The 23,243-nt window shown below is 40.6% G+C and overlaps 2 protein-coding genes across 2 annotated transcripts in view; both read right to left on the reverse strand.

Moving 5' to 3' along the window:
* Window positions 1-606: 606 nt before the first annotated feature.
* On the reverse strand, window positions 607-4,858 carry LOC133987219 (transcription factor-like 5 protein). Its single transcript, XM_062426514.1, has 7 exons — window positions 4,849-4,858; window positions 3,043-3,597; window positions 2,799-2,952; window positions 2,545-2,707; window positions 2,265-2,451; window positions 1,024-1,165; window positions 607-732 (listed from the first exon to the last, which is right to left on the reverse strand). The coding sequence occupies exons 2-7, from the start codon at window positions 3,594-3,596 to the stop codon at window positions 607-609; spliced, it is 1,326 nt and encodes a 441-aa protein (XP_062282498.1). The 5' UTR covers window position 3,597; window positions 4,849-4,858.
* A 3,264-nt stretch (window positions 4,859-8,122) lies between these two features.
* The window catches only part of LOC133987209 (uncharacterized), a gene marked incomplete in the record, with an annotated part of 29,929 nt that continues 14,808 nt past the window's right edge, over window positions 8,123-23,243 (reverse strand). The window contains 10 exon segments of the mRNA XM_062426498.1: window positions 8,123-16,728; window positions 17,566-17,761; window positions 17,860-17,949; window positions 18,058-18,211; window positions 18,345-18,963; window positions 19,075-19,231; window positions 19,400-19,510; window positions 19,634-19,750; window positions 19,897-20,056; window positions 20,478-21,009. Coding sequence (XP_062282482.1) covers window positions 8,621-16,728; window positions 17,566-17,761; window positions 17,860-17,949; window positions 18,058-18,211; window positions 18,345-18,963; window positions 19,075-19,231; window positions 19,400-19,510; window positions 19,634-19,750; window positions 19,897-20,056; window positions 20,478-21,009 — 10,244 coding nt within the window.

Genomic DNA, 23,243 nt, shown 5'->3' on the forward strand with positions numbered 1-23,243 from the left:
GACATGTTGTAAGAAAGAACAAATAAAGCCACTTTTCAGTAAAACATCACTCTTCTCTACATATCAAATGAACAGTTTGCACTTCAGAGTAATATGCTTAACACCATGAAAGACAAGTAATCCCATTAATTAACACTTACAAAACTCTTGAAATATATGAATAAAGACTAAAATGTATGTAGACAAGTAAACAGAACAACATGCTGTATTTTAGAACAAAGTAGTAAAGAAAAATCTATAATCTATCTCAGCCGTTTTTTAAAAAGGGAAACAACCATGTATGTATCTTTAAAAAAGCCCTTTTTTGGCATGACAGTTCATACACTTGCCTGATATCATATTGTCTTCCTGGATAAAACCTACCATGTTTGAACAGCTGAAAACTTCCCACTTTGTAAATCTTTGTAATGTAGTTAGAGGCAGAGCTGACCTCTAAGGGTGACATAGGTGACTTAAGGGTCATATAAAATGTAACAACACCACCCACCTAACCCCCGCAACCAGACCTCCTGGGACAACCCCAGCTACTCAAAGGTCAAATTCAATAATAAATTAAATGTGCTCACATATCTGGCTGATTTAATAGATAAAAATGGTGATAGAGGGTCACTGTTCTACTGCAAGAGGAATGCTCAGTGTCTCGTCCATCTCCCGCTGGAATGGGTCCTGGCCTGAAGAGGGGTTGGATTTAAGAAATAGTCCTTTCTTATCGTTGAACGCACTCTGAAACTCCTGTAAAGACGAGTACATCTGATTATTGTTAATTAGAGATAATACTAGTGCTGTTGTAGTAAATGTGTGCCTATCTAGTTTGCCCCTCTCCATTACTCCAGGTGGTGGTGGTGTTGCACACTGTCAGCACAATGTGGTCGGAAACATCGGGGCTTGTTTTAATTTGTTTCAGTGTAATTAAGCTCTCATCTTCCAGGCCCGGGTTTCTAGTTACAAATAATTCAGCTGCAGGATGAAAAAGCCAAAATGTTTCACATGTTTTAACTCCAGCACACACACACACAACCGTACCTCTTTGAAAGTGTCTCCATACGTTTTGTTGATGTATCTCAGGAAGGTGGTGGTCCACTGCAAGGTGGTGACTTTGTCTGTGTCCAAATCACAGAATGGCACCAGCATGTTCAGCTCATCACAGCACAAACGAATCCTCTTCCTGCACAGTAGTATAGATAATGCTGATGTTTTTTCTGATGATGACGTCTCAAACTTTACTGACCTGTGACTCTCAGACTTTAGGTCCTATAGCCTCATGCCTCAGCAATGTATAGTAGAAATAATACTGTATCTCTTTGACTATGTTTAATTTACTTTTAATTACCATATAACTAACAAAGTCTGCATATTAAACAAATATACATGACCTAAAATGATCAATTTCAGTTTAAAGAAGTATAGATGATGATGATGGTTCTTTTTATTGTGTAAAGCAACAGCTCTAAGTCTAAAGGTCAGTAAACAGTAAAGCTGAAATGTGTGTCTAAGTTATGCAGTTGCAACTATGTCATTATCAGTTTATTAGTTTCTAAATTAATCAATTCATCGCTTCGTCATTAAAGGTACGAAAATTGGGAAATGCTGTTACAAATCCCTACAGTCCAATATGAGGTCTTCAAATAACTCAACGCTTAAACACTCAAAAATTATCAATTTACTATCATATAAGACAAATAAAGAAATAAATAATAAATAAATAGGCATATATCAGCTGTTTGATCATTTTGCCTTTAAAAAAATGACTTAAATGATTGATTGAAACTAGTTACAGATACATTTTCTGTTGATCAATTAATCGCCTTATAATTTCAGCTCTAATGTAATGCCCTCAAAGCTCCCACTATGGCACAAAAATGTCCACAGCATGTAAACCACTTTTTGTAAAAAAAAAAAAAAAACATTCCCGCCTTTGACAGATGTATAAATTACCAAAAAAACTGTACATAATGGTGAAAAAACAATTTGAAATTTCAATTTATTCCCCACTAAATTTAAAAAATAAGTGTTTATTATTTAGGGAAAAGTTCATAGTGAGTAAAAGACGGTGTAATCTGTAGTGATGGTTGACCAAAGAACACATACTTAAAAATGTTAAACTAACTAACTGTAACATGAGGTAATATACACAACCCAGAAAGAAAACATCAAGTTGTAATTGAAAAGACAATAAGTATACATTGCATAAGTATTTTATAAGAGCATGTCACACCCTGTAGAAGGTGCAGAGACACCTTCAGCTGTTAACAACGGCTGTTCACCTGCGTTCTCTCTCCTTGCTGTTGTGTCTCTCCCTGCGCTGGCTGAGTGAGATACAAGATCGCGCTGTTTTCCTGCTGCCACCCTCCGAATCTCCAGCTGAGTCTAGGGCAGCCTTAGCAGCCTTCACGGGTCGAGAGCTGTGGGCGATACCGTGCTTCCTGGAGGCAACAGGTGTCTGCAAATCACCTGTTAAAAAACATGTGTTAGACACAAACTTACGCATGTGTTTACACAGTAGTATAGCACAGTAAACTTTTGAAATAAGATACTGATTATTACTTTCTGTGTGCACCAACTGCTGCTCTCCTGTTGTGTTGCTGCTGCTGGTAAAATGAGGTTTTGTAACAACCCGCTCTGGGCGAAAGTTAAATGCAAAACTCTTGGGGATGATTAAACCCTGATGCTTGTTTGGTTCAACCATGTGAGGAATATGGCCAATCACCTGAAATTAAAACACAAGAAAAAAAGGATTAAACACTGTATTACACTACAAAGCTATGATAAAATGCATTTAAATATTTTTTTCACCATACTTGGCCACACATTGTGACTGGGTTATATACACCCCCGACGTATGGGCTGGTAACCTCAAAAGGATTTGCTCGGTCAGTTTTCATCCACTTCTGCATTTGAGGATGAATGACTGCCTCCTGAGCCTCTGCTGACTGCTGAAACATCGTCAGAAAACTGAAACACAACAGAGATTTTTCACGTGCCATAAAAATGGGGTCTCAGCATTAGTACCAAACATTAATATGCTTTATCAGTGAAACGTACTTGCTTAGAGCTGCTGACTGAATATCTTGCTGTCTTGGTATGTCAGCACACATGGTGTTGAACCTTTTCTCCAAGCAAACTCTAGCAGCGGATCTGGATCGCTTCTGCGATGGTATGCTACTGTTAGTGGGTGAGTCAGTTGGACCGTTTTCCCCTCTGATTCTGGCCAGCACAAAACCTGGGACCTCTCCATAAGACGCTGGTGTACTTTCTCCTGGCATCACCAGACAGTGTTCCTCAGTCGAAGTCGAGAGGTCAATAGCTTGAGTGGTTGGAAAGGGAGACATCACTGCGGCAGGGTGAGATCTGACATCTGGACCATCTGGAGGAGCAGCTTGTGCCTCCATCTGGGCTTGGATAAGGTGCTGAAGGTGTGTATATTCAACCTCTGTCATCTCCATCAGGCCCAGCTCAGGTCCCATCATCTGTCCCTGATCGTATGTCAAACATCCACCTTGGCTCAATATCACTCCTACAGAGTCACAGGGATGTTCTCTGGAGGGGGGTGAAGGCGATACGTGGATGGTTTTACAAGATGAGGGAAAGGATGACATCCTAGAAATGGGATGGAGATCAAAAGAAATGTTTTACTTCTCCAGTGGTGTAAATTAATTACATCTACTCAAGTACTGTGCTTGAGTACAATTCTGAGGTACTTTGAGTTTTTCCAATTGATCCTACGTTATACTTACACTCCACTACAGTTCAGCGGGAAATCATGTACTTTTTTCTCCACTACATTTATTTGACAGTTTTAGTTTGTTTTCAGATGAAGATTTGACACAATGGATAACATACGTTTTTTAAAATACAACACATAGTGAAAGATTAAACCAGTGGTTTCCAACCTTTTTGGCTTTTTTAGTCTGACAAAAAGCAGTGTGTAGTCGGGCTCACATTTCAGATGTCTATGAGTTGTTAACAGCTCCACCAAAAAGTGTTTTTTCCCTCTAAACTCTTCACATAAATAAATTATCCAATATTTCACCAGAAATAAAATATTAGAGAAAAAGTCCAAAAACTTTTCAGAACTTTCTTTCCTCTCCCATTAATCATCGCATGACCCCCTCAGATGTGTCTGATAACCCTTAGGAGGGGACCGACCCCTAGGTTGGAAATCACTGGACTAAACTAAATGTATATATAGTAGTTGAAATTAGATCCACCTCCAGCAGCTACAACAGTAACATGCTGCTCTAACACTGATGTTTCAGTATTAATAATCTAATGATCTCATATATAATAATAATATATCTGTCTTGAGTATCCAAACCACTACTTTTACTGCAATACTTTAACTACAATTTGCTGCTAATATAGAAGTAGGATTTTTCCTGCAGGACTTTTACTTCTAATGGAGTATTTTTACATTGCTGTATTAGTACTTTAACTTAAGGATCTGAATACTTAATTTAACCAGGCCACATAACTTATTAGCCAACATCAACTAGCTAATGTTAAACGTGCTGTGGAGTCTTTTATTTAATTGGTTTGTTTTTTTCTTTAAACGTGCCATATACTATTTTTCAAGATAGTTTCAACAAACTAACAAATGGTGTTGATATTAAACAATTCATTTATAACTTCATGGTGTAAGGTGTGAGTAGGTCAACTTTAGCTAAAGCAGTTAGCTCGTGACTTGACATAAAGCTAGCACGCTAAATTAACATCTATATAAAACCCTTCCCATGTTAAAACGATTCATATAGTTTCATCCATCAATTACTTAGCGGCCCAAATATTTTAAGGCTGAAGTCTGAATATTCAGCTCTGTATATTGACCTTTCTTTAAGGTCTTTAACTTACTTGATGTCAAATCCTGCCGAGTGCCCGCCGGTGACAGGTGACGTTCAAGTACGGCTCCGGTCGTTGGTGAGATCAGAGCTGAAGGATGAGTTCAAGAAAAATGTGTTATTGTTTTTTTTAATTAACAGGATGAAAATAACAATGTGTCAGAAATATTGATTCTGAATTCTAAAGTATGTTTTATTTATTACTATTATTATACAATACTTTTCTTTATTTTTTACTTGTTATTATTATTTTGTTCTATTTCATAGTAACTTGTTTTCAATCTAACTTGTGAATTCTGCATAATATACTGTAGGTAGAGGCCCTATCAGCCCTTTTTCGCCCTTGCCGCTACCTTGCACCTTTCTTTTGTTGTTATCTATTTATCTTTTGCTTTTTGTCTTATTATTGTGCAAATAAATAAAAGGGGGAAAACTGCAGCAAAAAAAAAAAAAGTACACTTAAAAACTGGAAATCTGAACAGTCCCCAGCGCAGAAACACTGGACCAATGAGCTTGTATCCTATAGTACTCCCTAGAAAATATTGTATTCTGTCAGGAAAAAAACATGAATTATGAATTTACCTGGGGCTCCTCTTCTTGAATATAACTATTAGATCCTAATGACTGTTTTGTCTGTTTATTTTGGCTTATTTTTTTCTGGACTTCATTGTATTTTTCTTTATTGTATTGTTTATTGTAAGTAATTATGTCAATCCTTTTTTTTTTCTTTGCTTTTTTTTTACCTTAATATAAACCAAATGATTTTGAATTATGTACCATAGGGTGGGGGGAGGTAAGGGAGTGGGTTATTATTATTATTAGTAGTAGTAGTACTAACAGTAGTAGTAGTATTGTAGTTGTTTTTGTTGTTATTTTTTTTTACTTAATTGATCTATTTATTTTTTGTTTTGGTTTTTGTGTGTTTTTATTTCTATTATTTTTGTGTATTGTTAAAATCTTGAAAATGGGAATATGCATCTAAAGTATGTACATATTCTATAATTTGTTTATTTTCAATATGTCTATTAAAAAAGAAAAGAAATCAGAAATACTATAAACAGCTCTTTAAAATCAGAAAGTAATTAAGCACATTTAATCAAGCACTGTGCTTAAACCCCATTTCGAAGTAAATTACAACATACTTACCAATTACTTCACTTGAGTATTTCTACTAGTAGTATTAAAATTACTATTAGACTACTACAGACATAGGTGTACTGCTATCAACCTCCAGCAGCTTCTCAATGTCCACTGAAAATGGCTGGACTGAAAACTGTCAAAGGAGGGCTTGTTTCAGTTTATTTGAACATTTTAGCAAAATAACACAAAGTGTCTTTCTAACCTTTTTAACAAAAATACTTACAGTATAATTTACATATTGTGAGGTGTGTGTGTGTGTGTTTGTGTATTTTATGTTTTTGCTGATAGATAGATGTGAAAGATGAAACCAGTGGTTTCAACCTTTTTGGCTTTTTAAGTCTAACAAAAAACAGTGTGTAGTTCACATTTCAGATGCCTGAGTTGTTAACAGCTCCATTAAAAAAGAGAGCTAAAAATCATAGTGGATATGAATAATATGAATATGAATAAATGTCCAACACTGTCCAAGGTCATGTTTCCTATGCTGAATAGATAGACCAGAAGACCCATTAAGTTATTCATGATCATTCAGTAGCTAGGAAGTTAGTGATTGCAATATGGCTAATATGTAACAGTGGTGATTTACTACAACTGGATGTTTTTGTGACTTGTGGCTAAAGCACAATTTGTATACTTACCTGATGAGGGACCAGATTCAACTGGATGGTGTTGCCCCCCTCTGGTGCACCATGAGCGTTGCAGATGGCTGTGGAGGCTTGGGGACAATATTGCCACAAGCAGACTAGGTCCCCCTGGCTCCCCCTTCCCTCTTCCTTGTTTGCTAATCTGTCCCCACCTGCTTGTCATAGGAACAGCCATTAAGAAATATATGTGAAAACTAATTAAACAACAGTGGTTTATCCTCAAAACCCTAGTTTTAACCCATGTTATTGAGGAAATATGACTGCATACTGCAATTTAATGATTGTAGACAATTATATCTACATGACACACTAGAGTAATATATATATATATAAGTTTTGCATGCTGTTATCATTCCTCCTGTCTACTGTGAAGAGATCCCCTCTTAAAGCCATTTCAAAATCAGTGATGGGGGATTAAACCCAGTCTTTGTTCTATGCAAAAATATATTTAAATCATAATAAAGCTAACATGAGGACTCAGCAGTCTGGGTTGGTCAAATCAAGTGGAAAACCTTCCAAACTTACGCCTTTCTTGTGGAAAACTCCCTATCTTTGAGACTATAGATGTCCTCACCACGGTAACACTGTCCAAGGAAACCTGAAATATGACCAGTTTGGACAGGAGGAATTATTACAGCAAACAAAAAACTTTTTTGTGTCATTATACTTAACCTTTATATGGATATATTCAGAGAAGGAATTTCACAGTATTAGTGTACTATGTACTCAAATATTGTATATAGGAACAATTTTAAGGTTCTTTAGTTTTTATATTTTGTGCCACCTCATACTTCTACTCCACCAAATTTCAGAGACAAATATTACACTACTTAATCCATTTATATGACAGCTGTAGTTTATGTTACTTTGCAGATTGACACAAAACTTAATTTGCTTATAAAGTATCATACGTTGTTATCAACTACACAACAGTAATTAAAATGAGCTTGACCAACTACAAAAGTAAAATAATATTTACTCATGAATGTACTAGCAGGATAATTGTTCTGTATGCTGGTGACACTTGTACATATTGTACTTAACCATACTAACATTCAAGACAGATTTTGAATGTATTTTTCAATTGTGGTATTCCTTTTTTCATTTTAGTCCGTGAATACTTCTTGATCCACTGATATTAATTACATAGCTAAAAATATTACAAACCAGCTTTTATGTCTGTTTTCAGGTTCTTGCCTTGCACCAAGCCGACATACAATGGATTTGTACTGTCATGCATTTTTATAGACATTGCTTGTGAAGAGACGAAATAGACTACACCTCATCCAACCCAATATGCTATTAGAAAAACTCTTTCCATTTCATGTAGATGACATCTTAGCATAGGGTTTTTAAGTGTGGCTCTAGAATGTATGAACCAGAAATTAATCATATTCTACAAAATGTTATCGCAGTGCTTATCTTAGTAACAGGTGTGAGTACTGTTCAAATAGCTGTGGAAAAAAATATTGTTGACAAAATCAAACTAAATACAGATTTAAAAAGGTATGTCATTTTATTAACGTTGCATTCTTAAAGAACAAGAACAGCCATTATTTTTTATCAGCAGTAGAACATAAATGTCAGATAAAGGCTACTTAACTGACACTATGGCTATGTAAAAAAAAAAACAACAACAAAAAAATGTACACAAAACATTTCTGCATTTCTGACTGTTTCCAAGAGATGCATGACTTGAATTTACAAGTGATCAATTAGGTTTAAGAGGCATTTAGTCATAATCAAACAACAAAAATAAACACATCTACTTTGAAATAGACAAACTAGAACATAATAAACTGAAATGCCTCTGAGCATGTCCATATCAAGCTATAATATCTTTCGCATGGCTTTGCCTGTAGGTCATGTTATGATTTTAATATGACATGGACAAACATTCCCCTTGAACAAAATACATTCACTGTGTGTTATTCTATGTTTTTGCCGGTCTAGTATCAGCCTGTGTCTAACTTGGTTTAACACTGCTTTTATAAGTATTTATTAGGCATTACCCTCTTCCTTTTTTTCTTCTCCACCTCCTGTACCTGCCTCTACAGGTATGCTTAACTTACCAGCAGGACTTTGCTCCTGCTCCTGCCTTTGCTCTTTGACCAACTCTCTTTCTCGACTCATTGGTCTACCTCTATTCCACTCCCTGTCTGTTGGGTGGCCAAATTGTTTTTGTTTTGGGCTGAAAACATCAGGACTGTTGATCCTACGATTTGGAAAACGTATGAGACCTTCTGTTGGAGTGGGAAGTAATGCAGCTCTGTGTCTCTGGGGTTTTACTGCTTGCTGATTTTGTTGGTTTTCAAAACCAGGGCATGATTGTCCTCCATTGTTTGGAGCTGGATCTAGGGGCCTATTGACTTGTGCAGGATGCTGATCATTAGGGCCTTGGATTTGGGTATCCTGATGACTCCCTCTATTGAAATTAGGTGGTGCAGACATATTTGAACATCTCAACTCTGGGCCTCTTCTTTTGTTGTTGGTTGTTTGACCACCAAAGTCTGGACCTCTTCTATCAGACCCAGGTCCCCCAGTGTTTGTATCCCACCTCCCAGATCCTTGTCTTACATCTAAACTTTCAGGGTCTGGGCCCATCATATCTGTTTGATCAGGCCCCAGCCCTCTCATGCCTGGACCTCTCCTTTCCCTCCTAAAATCATTTTCAAATCCTTGTCTACCTGGTCTAGGGTTTTCCATAGCCACACCTTGGCTTTCAGATCCTCGCACTTGAAGATCTGTACATCTACCGTCAGTCCCTGGACCTTCAATATTTGAATTTCTGTTTTCAAGGCCTGGCTGTCTTAAATCTGGATTTCTGTTTTGGCAAAAGTTTATCATATCTGGAGCTCCTCTATGAGGCCCAGGTCCTTCCATGTTTAGCCCTCTCATATTCCCCCTGAAGTCTGGCTGCCTCCTGTCATTCCTCATATCTGACCCTGGTCCTCTCATGCCTGGACCGCTATCATGGCCTTGTCCTCTATCTGGATCTCTTTCCCTTCTGAAAAAATCAGGTCCATTTCTGTTTGGTCCAGCTCCCCCTCTATCAGGCTCTCTCCAATCATTTCCTGGTCTTCGTCTACCAGGCCCTGGACACATTTTATCTGGATCATCCTGGAAAGGCCCTGGACCACTACAATCAGGACCACTCCAATCATCTCTGGGACCTCTCCTGTGCCCTGGAAATTGCATATTAGGCCTGCATATGGGCCCTGGCTCAATACACCCAGGGCCTTTCCATTCATTGTAAGGACCTTCCCTACCATGTTCTTGGCCTTGCTCATCTAGACCTCCTTGAACAGGCCCTGGATCTCTGTTGCCGTGTCTTTTCCATTCATCTCCTGAACACTCTCTATCATTTCCCCTGGCCCCCATGTAGGGCCCTCTTCCATCTGACCATTGTTCCTCCATGTCCATGCCTCTCCCCTCTGGCCCTGGTCCTTCTGTATTTCTCCTTATAGGCCTTGGACCTATCAAGTTTCGACCTGTTCTATCGGGTCCATGGCCTTCTATATCTGGACTTTCTTGGTTAGGTTCAGACCCTCCAAAGTCAGCCCCTCCCCAGTCATCCCTTCTTAGATCCCGTCTTAGATTTTCTATATTTGGACTTCTCTGTCTGAGGCCTGGGCCTCTAATGTCTGGACCACCTAATTTTCTCCAGTCAGATCCTCGGCTCTCCATATCTAGACCTCCTGGACCTTTCCTATTGGGCCCTGGACCCTCCATAACAGTTCTATCTGGCCCCACTCCTCTGAAGTGTGGACCTCTTCTATCAGAGTCTAGCCCCCCCATTTCTGGCGGTCTCCTTTCAGGCTGAGGACCACTGAACTGTGGGCCTCCTGGAAAGCTCCTGCTGTGTCCTGTTCCCTCCATATTTGGAGGTCTTCTTTCTGGACCAGGTCCCCTAAAATCTGGGCCTTCTGGACCTCTCCAGTCAGGCCCTGGGGCCTCAATGTTTGGACCTGAATGTTGCCCTGGTCTGTTCATGTTTGGACCTATTGGCCCTCTCCTGATGGGCCCTGGACCCTCCATACATGGTCTTGTTCCATCAGGCCCTGGGGCCTCAATGTTTGGACCTGAATTTTGCCCTGGTCTGTTCATGTTTGGACCTATTGGCCCTCTCCTGATGGGCACTGGACCCTCCATACATGGTCTTGTTCCATCAGGCCCTGGGGCCTCAATGTTTGGACCTGAATGTTGCCCTGGTCTGTTCATGTTTGGACCTATTGGCCCTCTCCTGATGGGCCCTGGAGCCTCCATACATGGTCTTGTTCCATCAGGCCCTGGGGCCTCAATGTTTGGACATGAATGTTGCCCTTGTCTGTTCATGTTTGGACCTATTGGCCCTCTCCTGATGGGCCCTGGAGCCTCCATACATGGTCTTGTTCCATCAGGCCCTGGGGCCTCAATGTTTGGACCTGAATGCTGCCCTGGTCTGTTCATGTTTGGACCTATTGGCCCTCTCCTGATGGGCCCTGGAGCCTCCATACATGGTCTTGTTCCATCAGGCCCTGGGGCCTCAATGTTTGGACCTGAATGCTGCCCTGGTCTGTTCATGTTTGGACCTATTGGCCCTCTCCTGATGGGCCCTGGAGCCTCCATACATGGTCTTGTTCCATCAGGCCCTGCTTCCATGAATTCTGGTGCTCGCTGTCCGGTCCTATCAGGCCCCGAACCCTCCACACCAGAACCTGGTCTTTCAGGCCTTGGTCCCATGATGCCTGGACCGCTTCCATCTGGCCCAGGGCCCTCCATATTAAGATGTCCACTTTCTGGTCCAGGACCCCTGAAATGTGGACCTCCCTGTTCTCTACTGTGTGGCCCCGGACCTATGAAGTCAGGCCCAGGACCCATCATATATGGACCTCTCCTGTCAAGAGCCAGTCCACCAGTGTTTTGGTCTCCTGGTCCCATCCGGTGAGGTCCATGGCCCTCCATATGACCTCTCCTTTCGTACACAGGCCCTCTTATATCTGGACCTCCTGGTCCTCTCCTGTCAGGCCCTTGATAGTCCATAGAAGGATCTCTCATTTCAGGCCCTGGTCCCCAGAAATCTGGAACTCCAGGTCCTCTCCTGTCAGGCCCTGGACCTCCCATAGGTGGACCTCTCCTTTCAGACCCTGGTCCACTGAAATCTGGACCTCTTCGTCCTTTTCTTTCAGGTCCTGGACCCTCCATAGCCGGACCTGTATTTTCAGTTCCTGGTCCTCTGAAATCTGGACCTCCCGGTCCTCTCCTGCCAGGCCCCTCCATAGGTAAACGTGTCCTTTCAGGCCCTGGTCCACAGAAATCTGGACCTCCTGGTCCTCTCCTATCAGGCCCTTGGTGGTCCATAGAAGAACCTCTCATTTCAGGCCCTGGTCCCTGGAAATCTGGACCTCCAGGTCTTCTCCTGTCAGGCCCTGGACCTCCCATAACTGGACCTTTTTTTTCATACCCTGGTCCACTAAAATCTGGACCTCCCCACCCTCTTCTGTCAGGTCCTGGGCCCTCCATGGCAGGACCTGTATTTTCAGTTCCTGGACCTCTGAAATCTGGACCTCCAGGTCCTCTCCTCTCAGGTCCAGGACCCTCCATAGATAAATGTGTCCTTTCAGGCCCCGGTCCACAGAAATCTGGACCTCTAGGTCCTCTCCTATCAGGTCCTGGCCCCCAGACATTTGGACCTCCTGGTTCTCTCCTGCCGAGCCCTGGACCAACCATATCAGGGACTTGCCTTTGAGGCCACTGTCCCCTAAAGTCTGGACCTGCTGGTCCTCTCATGTCAGGTCTTGGACCCTCCATAGGTGGATTTATCATTTCAGGTCCTGGTCCTCTAAAATGTGGACCTTCATGGCCTGTCCTTTCAAGCCCTGCTTCCACAAAGTCTGGACCCCTTGGTCCTCTCATGCCAGATCCTAGACCATCCATAACTGGACCTCTCCTCTCAGATCTTGGTCCACTGTTATCTGGACCTCCTGGTCCTCTCCTGTCATGCACTGGGACCTCCATATCAGGGCCTCTCCTTTCAGACCCTGGTCCCATGAAGTCTGGGCCTCCTGTTCCTCTCCTGTCTTGCCTCAGGCCCTCCATGTTTGGATTTCTCATTTCGGGCCCTGATTCTCTAAAGTCCAGGCCTCCAGCACTTCTTCTGTCAGGCCCCTGGCTCTCCATGTTTGGGCTTTTCCTGTCAGACTGATGGATTCTCCATTTGTCTTGTATAAATGGCTCTCCTCTAACTGACCCTGATCCTCTCCTATCAGGCCCTCTCCAGTCATCTCTTATGTCTGATGCTGGACTACTCCAATTTGGATCCCTCATATGTGGACCCAAAGCTCTATTTTGAATTCTCTCATCCTTTATATCAGGGCATACACCACCTAGTCTTGAATCTCTCCAATCTTGATTTGTAATGTTTGGAATGGGACCTCTGTCTTCTTGACCCATTTGTTCATTTCTTTTCTCGAGCCTTGGAGTCGGTATATTTCTTCCTTGCATGCCTTCATCCCTCTTATTTGGACCTGTTTCTCCAATTTCTGTACTTGAACTCCTGGAACTTCTATCACCTCTTGTATCTGAGCCACCCATACTACCTAAATCTTGACCTGGCCCCATATAACTTATTCCTCTCATATCTGTCCTTCTTAAATTATGCATGTCTTCTGATTCTCTCATGTCAGGGCCATGCACATTACTTTCAACCCCAATATCTGACCATGGCTCCTTGAAATCTTCTCTATGCCCACTTCTGTCTTGTCGAAAGCAGGACATATTAGACCCAGCACTTTGATAATTCATATTTGGCCCTTGTCCTCTCATGGGTACATCTCGTCCTCTTTGTGGTCCACACCTTTCCTGTGTCCTTGCTGGAGATGCTCTTACAACTCTGCTCTCTGAACCTGTAGATGCATTTGAATCTAAACTCCTTTCTCGACTGCTATGCCTCTTGCTCAAGTCCGCATCTCTTCCATGTGGCTGAAAACCCCTATTCTGAGGGCCCCTTTCTTCTAAAACTGGACTGCCATCATGCCTTGAGTGCCTTTGAACTATTCCTGAACCCCTAAAAGATGGATCTGCACTTCTCATATCTGGACTTGGATCTCTTACACTTAAAGCCCTCATACCACCAGTATGTGGACTGTCATCTATATCTTTTAGGTGTCTACTTCTTCCTATAATATCTGGAGCCTTGCCTTGTGTCTGTGGACCCCCTGTATCCATAACACCTGGTCTGCCATCTGTTTTTTCTGCCTGTCTCTGCTCTTCTGTTTTTAGACTCAGCAAACCTTTCTGTAGACAACTAACATCTTGGCTTCTCCTCTCATCTACTACAATTGCCTCCCTTGTACCCAGACTCGAAGGGCAGTGAATAGCTGGATCTTTCATGCTTGACTCTGCATTCTGCATCTCTGGGTCCCTCCAATGTTTCTTCTGACTGCTTACAGCTTGGTCTTGTGTATGTGGTTCAAGACTCCAAAGGTTCGCGTTTATGCTAGGCATGTCTAGACTTCTGATATCAGACCCAGGAAATCTAATTCCTGTTTCTTTTAAATCTATCTGTGACTTTCTATGTCCAGGGCCTTTAATATCTGGTCCTGGGAATTTAATATCTGAACCCTGAATACCTACTCCTGTAGCTGGATTTGAATGTGCCCTCCCTTGACCCAGTATTTCTGGATGCTTTAGGTCTGTACATTCGCCTTCTGTCTGTTTGTCTGTGCCTTCAACAGTAGGCCACTGTATTTTGGACAGTGTTGCTTGAACTCCAATAGGCAGACAATTGTTTTCTATTTTGATTAGTGGCATCAACCCACTAATATGTTTCTCAGGATCTCTGATTTCCTCAATCTTAACAGATTCACTCCTTCCTATGTTGATAGGTTGCACAAACCGGGGGTCTGGATCAGGGCTCTCAGGAGAATCTCGAATGGGGGGATCAATTTCTCTTAGTGGAACCGTACTTTCAATTTTGCTATTAAGCACAGTTTCTTGTTCAGGGGGTTTATCCACCTGTGTTGAAGAACTAGTACCTGTGTTGACATGGTCACTAACTGAGTGTTTTTGAAGCTCTTTGGATTTTGGTGGTTCTGAAATCTCAAGCTTGACATTGTGAAGAAGTGCATGTGAAAAGACTTTCTCAAGGCCCTTTTGTTGTGGAATTGTAGTATCAAAAAGATTACACTTTAACTGATGTCCATCAGGGTCACTTTTTATAGTAACTGGTGTATAAGGTATTGTGTTACTTTCTACACATTGTCCAACAACAGGGTCTAACGCAGTATTAAGCTGGCCGCTTACATGCTTTGGTTTCTCAATGGTAGGAGTGGAAGATCCACTATGTTGTTTTGGTGAAAGGGACACAGAGTCTTTTTGTCTGGCAGATGATGGGGACCTTCTACGCCCATGCGAACGGCGGTGTGTAGTATGCTCTTTACGATGGCGAGCCTGGCGTTCAGACGGGTCTCTAGCTCCATGCCTTGACCTGTCCCTTTCACTTCTTCTGTGTCTATCCCTTTCTCTACGTCTCCGGGAATGTGAAGGTGAACGCCGCTGTGATTTTCTTGAGGGACTTCTATGGTGGTCCCTTTCACGGTGACTCCGCTTCTTTGGTGATGGTCTTTGCTTTCTGCTGTGGTATGAATTCGAAGTAGCGCCCTTGTGCCCTGCTCTAGACAAAGATGAATCCCGAGTTTTTATACTGGTTCCTTGAAATACATCCTCTTGAATTTCATTAAAAAGTGATTCATCCTCTGGATCATAAGCTACATCAGAATCTTCAATCTCTCCAGCAGAGGAATAATTGTCATTTTCCTGTGTTTCATCTTGTTCTGTAACAGTATCTGTCTCATTTTTTAAATGAGAGATGGCATTTGTGTCATCTGGATGGACAGTTTGTGAATCTACATTTGGACTGTCCATAGCCTCTGAAAGGTTGCTGGCCTTGTCTGTTGATTCTGAAGGCCTCGACTCTGTTTGCATTATGCCACTCTGCTGAGATGACAGCTGACTGAGAGGTAGAGATTTTTGTGGGGGAGACATCAGGGAATCAGAAACTGAAAAGTGAGCCATGAACATACCCACAGCCTCTCTCTGTTGTCGAAGTGCCTCTTCCTGCTCCTTTAACTGCCGCTTTTGTTCTTCAATCTGCTTATTAAGCTCCTCAAGCATCCTCTGTTGTTCAGTAAGTGTTGCAGCTGAGACAACCACAGTGCCTGTAGGGAGGTTCTGTGGAACTGCAGCAAGGTTAGAGGTTTGGGCTGGGGTGGAAGTGGGAGTTGGTGTTACAACTTGGGTGGAAATTGGTGTCGGGCATGATGGAGTATCTGACATTTGAGTTGGAACAAGGGGCTTTGTTACAACAATATCACTTTGAATATCTTCAAAGATAGTCTCGTCTTCTGGATCATAGGCCACATCATCATCTACAGAGGCGGATAGTGCAGTGCAATCTGCTTTAATTTTTTCTATGCTCTGTGGTGAAACCACTCTATATCCCATTGCTGGATCATATTCCTCTTCTGGGTCATATGGTCGGTCAAAGTCATTTTCCTCTTCTTCTATCTCTTTAACTTTGGATTTATGTCCATACTGTTGAACAATTGGATCCACCATTGACCCAGATGCCTGGGAAAATAATGGGAGCATCTTAGCACTTACTTTTGTTGCTGCTGTTGTGGTTGAACGTTCATCAGAGACCATGGAGTCAGTTTGTTTATTGCGAAACAAAGTCTTCAAGATAGTCTGTAGTGGATTCTTTTCAGAATTGTTATTAGAGGTGGACTGAGTGACAGCAACAGTGGCTGAGGTAGAAACAGTCGCTCTAATGGAAGTCAAAAGAGATGGTATGGTGACGGAGCCAGAAGAGGAGGAGTCTGATGGTGACCCAGGGAAGGAAGGTGAACCAGGAGGGGTGGTACTAGCAGGAGTCTCTGGATCATAGGGTTGGAATACCTCCAATTTGTCAGAGCCATAGAGGACTGGAGGTTTAGGGATCCACATGGGGTCTTTAGACATATGAACTTTGGGTCTCTTCTCTTCAATTTCCTGAGGCAAGCTTCCAAGGCGTTTTGGTTTCTGGACGATTGCCAGACCCAGAAGAAGATTGGGCCGGTTCGTTTCAAGTCCTGTGAAATACAGAAAAGTAAAATAAGTAAGTCATTTCAACGACTCAAAATGAAATTCTTAATACTGACTCTTCACTGTTCCTTTTGATGTTGTTGTTGTCGTTGTTGTTATTGTTGTTGTTGTTTAACTGACAATTATTGTCAGATAGTTTAAATAATTCTTACAGGGCACAGGACTTTAGGACTCTCAACCACCAATGTATCCATCAATAATTAGGGACAGCACTGCAATACCAATAATTAAAATAAATATTGTAAAATCTGAGCTGACACAGAGGTTAATAAATAGGTAAATAAATAATTGTTACATTTATTATACGTTACTAATATAATTTGTTTTATACTGCTTATGGCTAATGTTCAAGTAACTGTTTATAGCAATGCTTGATTTTGCTGCATTTAATATTTTTAGCCAACAACTGATTCTGTTGGATTGAATTACAATAATGCTGTCAGCAGATTTAATATGTTCTAATTCCAAAAATGGAAAGCATACAAAATAAAAAGTAAGAACTGGATACATTTTGAATTTAAAAAATGGTGACATTATAATAAAGGAAGGTTAAGAGATAAAAGTGAGAGATGGCATTTAACTGAAAAATAACATTTGTCTATTTTTTAAGTGTAATGAAAATCAACCCCTTGTTACCACACTCATTCTAATTGTTTTAAAATTAAAATACAAAAAAACTCCTGTATAAATAAAAGATTATTCATTTCGTGAAATATTACAGGCTGAAAATAACCTGTTATGCCTTAAAGGTGTTATTATAGGTACTTGCAAATAATACATGAAATTATATAAGATTACAAACAGAAGTGAAAGCAGTAGCACACCTGGTCCTTCAAGAGGTTGTAGAATAGATGGGACTGATTCCTTTGCACTAAGCGGTACAAGATATACATCCTTGATGGAACGGCTGTTATTGGCGACTACACCAAAACGACCTCTGCTGCTGAAGTAGGAAAACAAGGAGACATAGGCCACCTCCTCTTCCTCTGTTGCAGGGTGGAACCGGATCACGCATAACTCCTAACAAGCAAAAAACAAAAATAAAAGATGTATAATGTTGATATATTTTGAACATTACTGAACATGACAAATAAAGAAATACTGTATATACTGCTTGCCTTTGTAACAGAGGTCTTTAGTTTTGCAACATATTCCCACACTGTTTGAGGCATGATTCGTCCTCCAATTTGTATGGTGTCAGGTAGATCCTACACACAAGAAAAAAGTTTGTATATTTGTCACTTCAGCTCCCAAGACAATGATGGGTCTTTGTTGATACAGCTGTATGTGAAAAAAGTCATTATTTTGTTTTATACCGCTTTTAGAATTTCAGCAGATCCTGAAACCAGATATCCCTTGGTGACAAACTTGGCTACAGTGAGCATGTTAAGGAAGCCTTTCCACAAAATGTCTTGCTTTGCCAGGAACTGAGATGTCTCACCATCAGCGGGGGATTCAGAGATCACTGTTCTGAAATACAAACCACAACAGCACAATAACAATCCTATCCACACATTATGCTGATTTCACTCAAATGTATCCTACGTAATACAGAACAGCACTCATTTCTTACACTTTTTTAATTCCTAGGTTCTTTAAATACCTTGAAGATGTGCCATAGAGTCTGGGGTCTGTTGAGGAAGATGGCTTCATTAAGATAGACTTAGGTATTGTTTGTTTTGGTCGTAGTGAAGAGGCTGGTGCTGACGGAGAGACAGAGCTCATCTCTTTAAGAGGGGCATAAGAGGCTGATCGGTTATGGGTTGTATTGGGACCAGAGGTTACACTGGATGAAGCAGATATCCTGCTTGCAGCAGTACGAGGGTCACGCCTTGTAATGGTTACTGTAGAGACAGCTGGAATCACAACTGGTGTATATGCTCTCTTTGTTGTTAGAGCTTTAGGGGAGTCTGGAGTTGGAGATGCAGGGGACTCCATGACAGGGGAAGCAGGAGACTCTAAAGTAGGGGAGGCTGGAGAATCCATAATGGGGGAAGCAGGGGATTCAACTATAGTCAAAACTGGAGAGTCAATGGTAAGGGGGGATGAACGGTCCATTTGGGGAAATGTTGGAGAATCCATATCAGGTGAGTCAGGTGGTGCCCGCAGAGGGGAGTCATCTCCTGCAGACCTTCTCCATGGAGGATAATACTTATCTCTAGGTTCAGACACCTTTATTTTTTTCTTTGCGGGTTCCTCCTCTTCCCCAGGTAGCATCTGGCCTAAGAAGGAATAAGAATCTACTTTGAGCAAATGAACTAACAACTCGTGGCAATTAAATAATAAAGTCTACTAAATATTGCACTGTTAATGCCAAACAATCTTTAATTCACCTGTGCATATCTTGCATTTCAGGTCAAAGAGGTGAGCTTTGTGTTCTGATGTTGTATCCTTAAGCATACAGGAAAGAATATCTGGTACAGCACTGCCCTGGCTTGGCTGGCTTGCTCTGGTCTTGACAGCAGGAGTAGGAAGACTTCCCTTTTGTTCCTGGGAAGGAACACATACCAACACAAACAAAAAGACTTAACCCACAAATATATCATAGTCATGAGAAATGATACGTTTGTATGGGAAGGGTTAGAAGAAACAATATAATGATTATATTTTTTTAAATTGCAATTCCGCCAATTTTATACAAATGATATGGGTACACACCGTGCTATCAGTTCTTCTGTCAGGCCTAGGGGGATTTAAACTAGGCAAATCAACCTTCACTGCTTCAGGCTTCTGCAGCAAACTTGTTGCTTTAGCAGTTGCATCCTTGACCTAGAAACACACACACAATGAAAGATAACCATTTATGACACAGTGCTGGACCCTTCCGAGGCCTGATAATAAGTTCAAGCTTAATGCATTAAAGCATTATGTTTTATGCCTACTACACTTTACCTCTGGTCTTTCTATTGCACTTGGTTCTGGTAGCTTGGTAGCCTGCATATCCTTCTGGCTCATCCTGACCAGTCTGAAGGGACTGATCTCTCCACGTACGACCCGATACAACAAGCCCTAGAGAAAACCAATAACTGGATTGTCAGATTGCCAAAAAAATAAGTTGCTCCTACAGAACCCTACTATACAATACAGACAGTAGTATTTCAATTGTATGGCAAGAACAGAGCACACAAAAAATGTTATATCAACTTTGAACAAACCTTGTTTCTTGGGTCTTTCAGGTTGAACATTATAGTTCTGTACTTGTTCATGTATTTGCTGTCTGTGTTGCGAAATATGTCGAACATCTCCATCTCAATGTTTGCAACAAGCTTTGCAACATCACTCTCAGACATCTCCAAATCCTCACAATCACATACCCTTAACAAATGAAAAGAAAGTTAGTCAAATAATGTCTTGTACATTACTGCTTATACAGATTGAGATGCAATTTTTACACTTTCATTCTTGGAAAAGTGCAGTACTTGGTTTGTAAAATAGTGGTGCCTTATAATCTTATGTTTAGCATAACACAGAAATAAAAATTAAACCTAAAACTGAAAACTGTATCTTTTTTCTTAAATGCTATAGATATAAGTATGTTATTGTATGATATACTTTTACCACCATCACTAACTTTTCAAAGGGCTAATATGCAATTTGCATATCAAATTCATCAATAGAGTATAGCATGTATTTATGACAATACAATATGACAATTATATTATCAAAAAAATCCAAGACAGATGCTTTCATTGAATTATGTATAAAATGTACAGTATATATGTCAAACAATTCTCACCTTTTGACCAGGATGCTGGTAAGGGAGCGCTGGATGCTCTGTCTGACCTGGTTATTGGGCTGAGAGGGTCTTGAGGAGGGAGCACTGGGAGCAGGCGGCACCAGCAGATTTCTGGTTTCGTTCAGCAGCGTGGGGGCTGATGGAGCCTTCTGACATGATGCTGAGGTTGACACATGGCTGGACGATGGCTGTGGCCCGGACTGCTTCTTTGGTATGACATATGTGGTCTTGGTGACCATAAGGGCCCCTGTTTCATGATGTTTGGAGGCTGAGGTGGTTGGTGATTGTGTGACTGGAGGAGTAGATTTTGTTGAAGTAGGTGGTATAGAGGGTTTTGATTCTACAGGTTTTTGCTTTGACACACCACTGTTGATTGACTCCTTTACTTTTTCTTGAGATTGGCTCTGTGGTGGAGCTGGTTCACTAACAGGCTGGGAAGAGGGAGCAGCACCTGTAGAGGGCTCCTCTGGAGATTGTTTTGGTGGAGCTACAGTGTCACTGTCAGCCTTTACTTGTTCACTGTCCTCTTTGGCTGTTAGAAAAAAGAACAGCAGGACATTTTGTAAATATAAAGAAATATAACTCTCAAACTATTTTCCAAGACATACACCAAAATGTTACAGCATATACAAATGCAAGTTAAAAAACAAAACAAAGCTAAGTATTGACCAAATCTGCAATCCTTAAATAAAAACAGATCTGCTTGTCACCACCTATAAGGAAAGGGACTAACATTAGATGACAACTAAATGTGAGTTGTGAGTGTTTTCTGTGGCTGTTGGATGTTGGTTTGTAGAATAAATTATTTTGAGGAAATGGACGTATATTTGGAATTATGAAAAATTGAGAAATACAAATGCAGATTTTCATCTATAGGTCAAACTCTGCAAACATAGTAAAGTTACAGATTGGGCCTTTAAGGATGGTTCTTTCATGATTGCAAAATGATTTAATTGGTGCAAGAATGTGTATATAAAATATGCTTATAATGATGTTGCAACACAGCACAACTTAATTAACATTATTAATACTGATGTATCATTATATTCTTCAAGAAATCAAAAAAATATATATATCTTCACAAAAACTGAGTAAAATGTCCAAGTGGCTGTAGTCTGTTTACATATTACATTTTCATTATAAACATACATATTGTGTCATAGTAATACTTTTAGGTTAATCCACTGGATTCAAGACATGTGGCCTTATTCATAAAGTGCTTAAAAAAATGATATAGTCAATATTTATTCAATGTAGACAGCATATTAGAACCACAATTATCTTAAAATGATTGGGCCTAAATCTGCAACATTTAAGTTTATCAGCCAAGTCTGCCTTTTCTGGCATTGTCTTTTGAAACCATTGTTTCCATTTCACTAGCAGTTAAGTTTTTCTACAATTTTACTATCACCACCCATCATCAGAGTAACAGCTCTCTCCACTGCTGCACCGCTCCAACAGAGCTTTCCTTATAGAGAAATTGGGGCGTGGTAGTATGTTGAATACCGATGACAAGCATGTGGTGCACACGTGTCATGAATATGACAGTAATTTGCGTGCGCATTTATTTTATGCGCAAAATAAGAGCATCTCTACGCATATTTAGTGAATAATACAGGATGCTATCAAAGCTTCTAGGTATTGTTTCGTGAGGAAACATTTTTTCAGACTGGGAGTTTATCATCTCAATTTATGAACATTTTAAGTTTTTTTCTTTTGCTTTTGATTTGTACAAGAAAAATACTTGACATTTCTCTTAGTTATTTGCTGTAATTTACAAAAAATATCTGTATAACTTGCATCAAATAAATATTTGTAAATTCTTCATCTTCACTCTGTATCACATCTTAATTCAGAAAATTTACTTTTGAACAATATGCTGAAGTTAAAGGGAAACTATGCAGAATTTTCCTAAAAACACAATATAAACTCATAAAAAAAAAAAATTATTCTCAATCATCACTTATGACCCACTAGAGGTGTGTGGCGGTGTATTTATCTGCAGAGACTCTGCCCTCTGCCAGTTTTTTTATTTTGCTGTGTTTGGGATGCTTCTGGGTGTCAACCTTTGGGCAGTAGGTATGTAGCCCCCAGACAATAGCAGTTCACAGGGTGTGAGGTTGTAGTGTGGCAGCCTGCTTACATCACTGGCTCCGTGTTCCTCTTCAGCTCCACTCTGCTCTCTGTCTCTGTGTCATGGATGTATAAAGAGTTACAGGTCTATGTGTCTGCTTGAGTGAGGGCGGAGCTGAGCTACACACACACACACACACACACACACACACAAAGCAGAGAGGCCACAGCGGACAGGATGAAGCTCTGCATTCACACAAATTCTGGCAACCGAGCAGCTTATGTGGAGTTGTGGGCGGTTTTATTTGTGTTTTAGAACATAACCACCTTTAAACAATCAGTATGTAACGTTTTATTTCTCTGATTCATGGCTCCACTTGTTCTCTTCATTCACTCTCTAGCTTGTTCGACCACCACTGCTCTCTTTCTCTCTCTCTGAGCCAGGGAGGAGGGGCCAACTTTGAATGCTGTATGTCTAGAAACACCAACAAACAAATCCTGTATATTACGCCTTTAAGACCAGTTCATCTCAAATATTGACCTCATTAATAAAAGCTATGTGACATCTTTCATGCCCCTGATAAAACTGGTCATTAAAGAGGGTTCTGTGAACCCGTCCATAAATTCATATTGAATATGAATATTGTAGATAGTTAAATAAATCATTAATGAATGCCTGACATAAATTGACTG

This window comes from Scomber scombrus, chromosome 10 (genome assembly GCF_963691925.1).
Source record: "Scomber scombrus chromosome 10, fScoSco1.1, whole genome shotgun sequence".
Taxonomy (NCBI): Eukaryota; Metazoa; Chordata; class Actinopteri; order Scombriformes; family Scombridae; genus Scomber; species Scomber scombrus.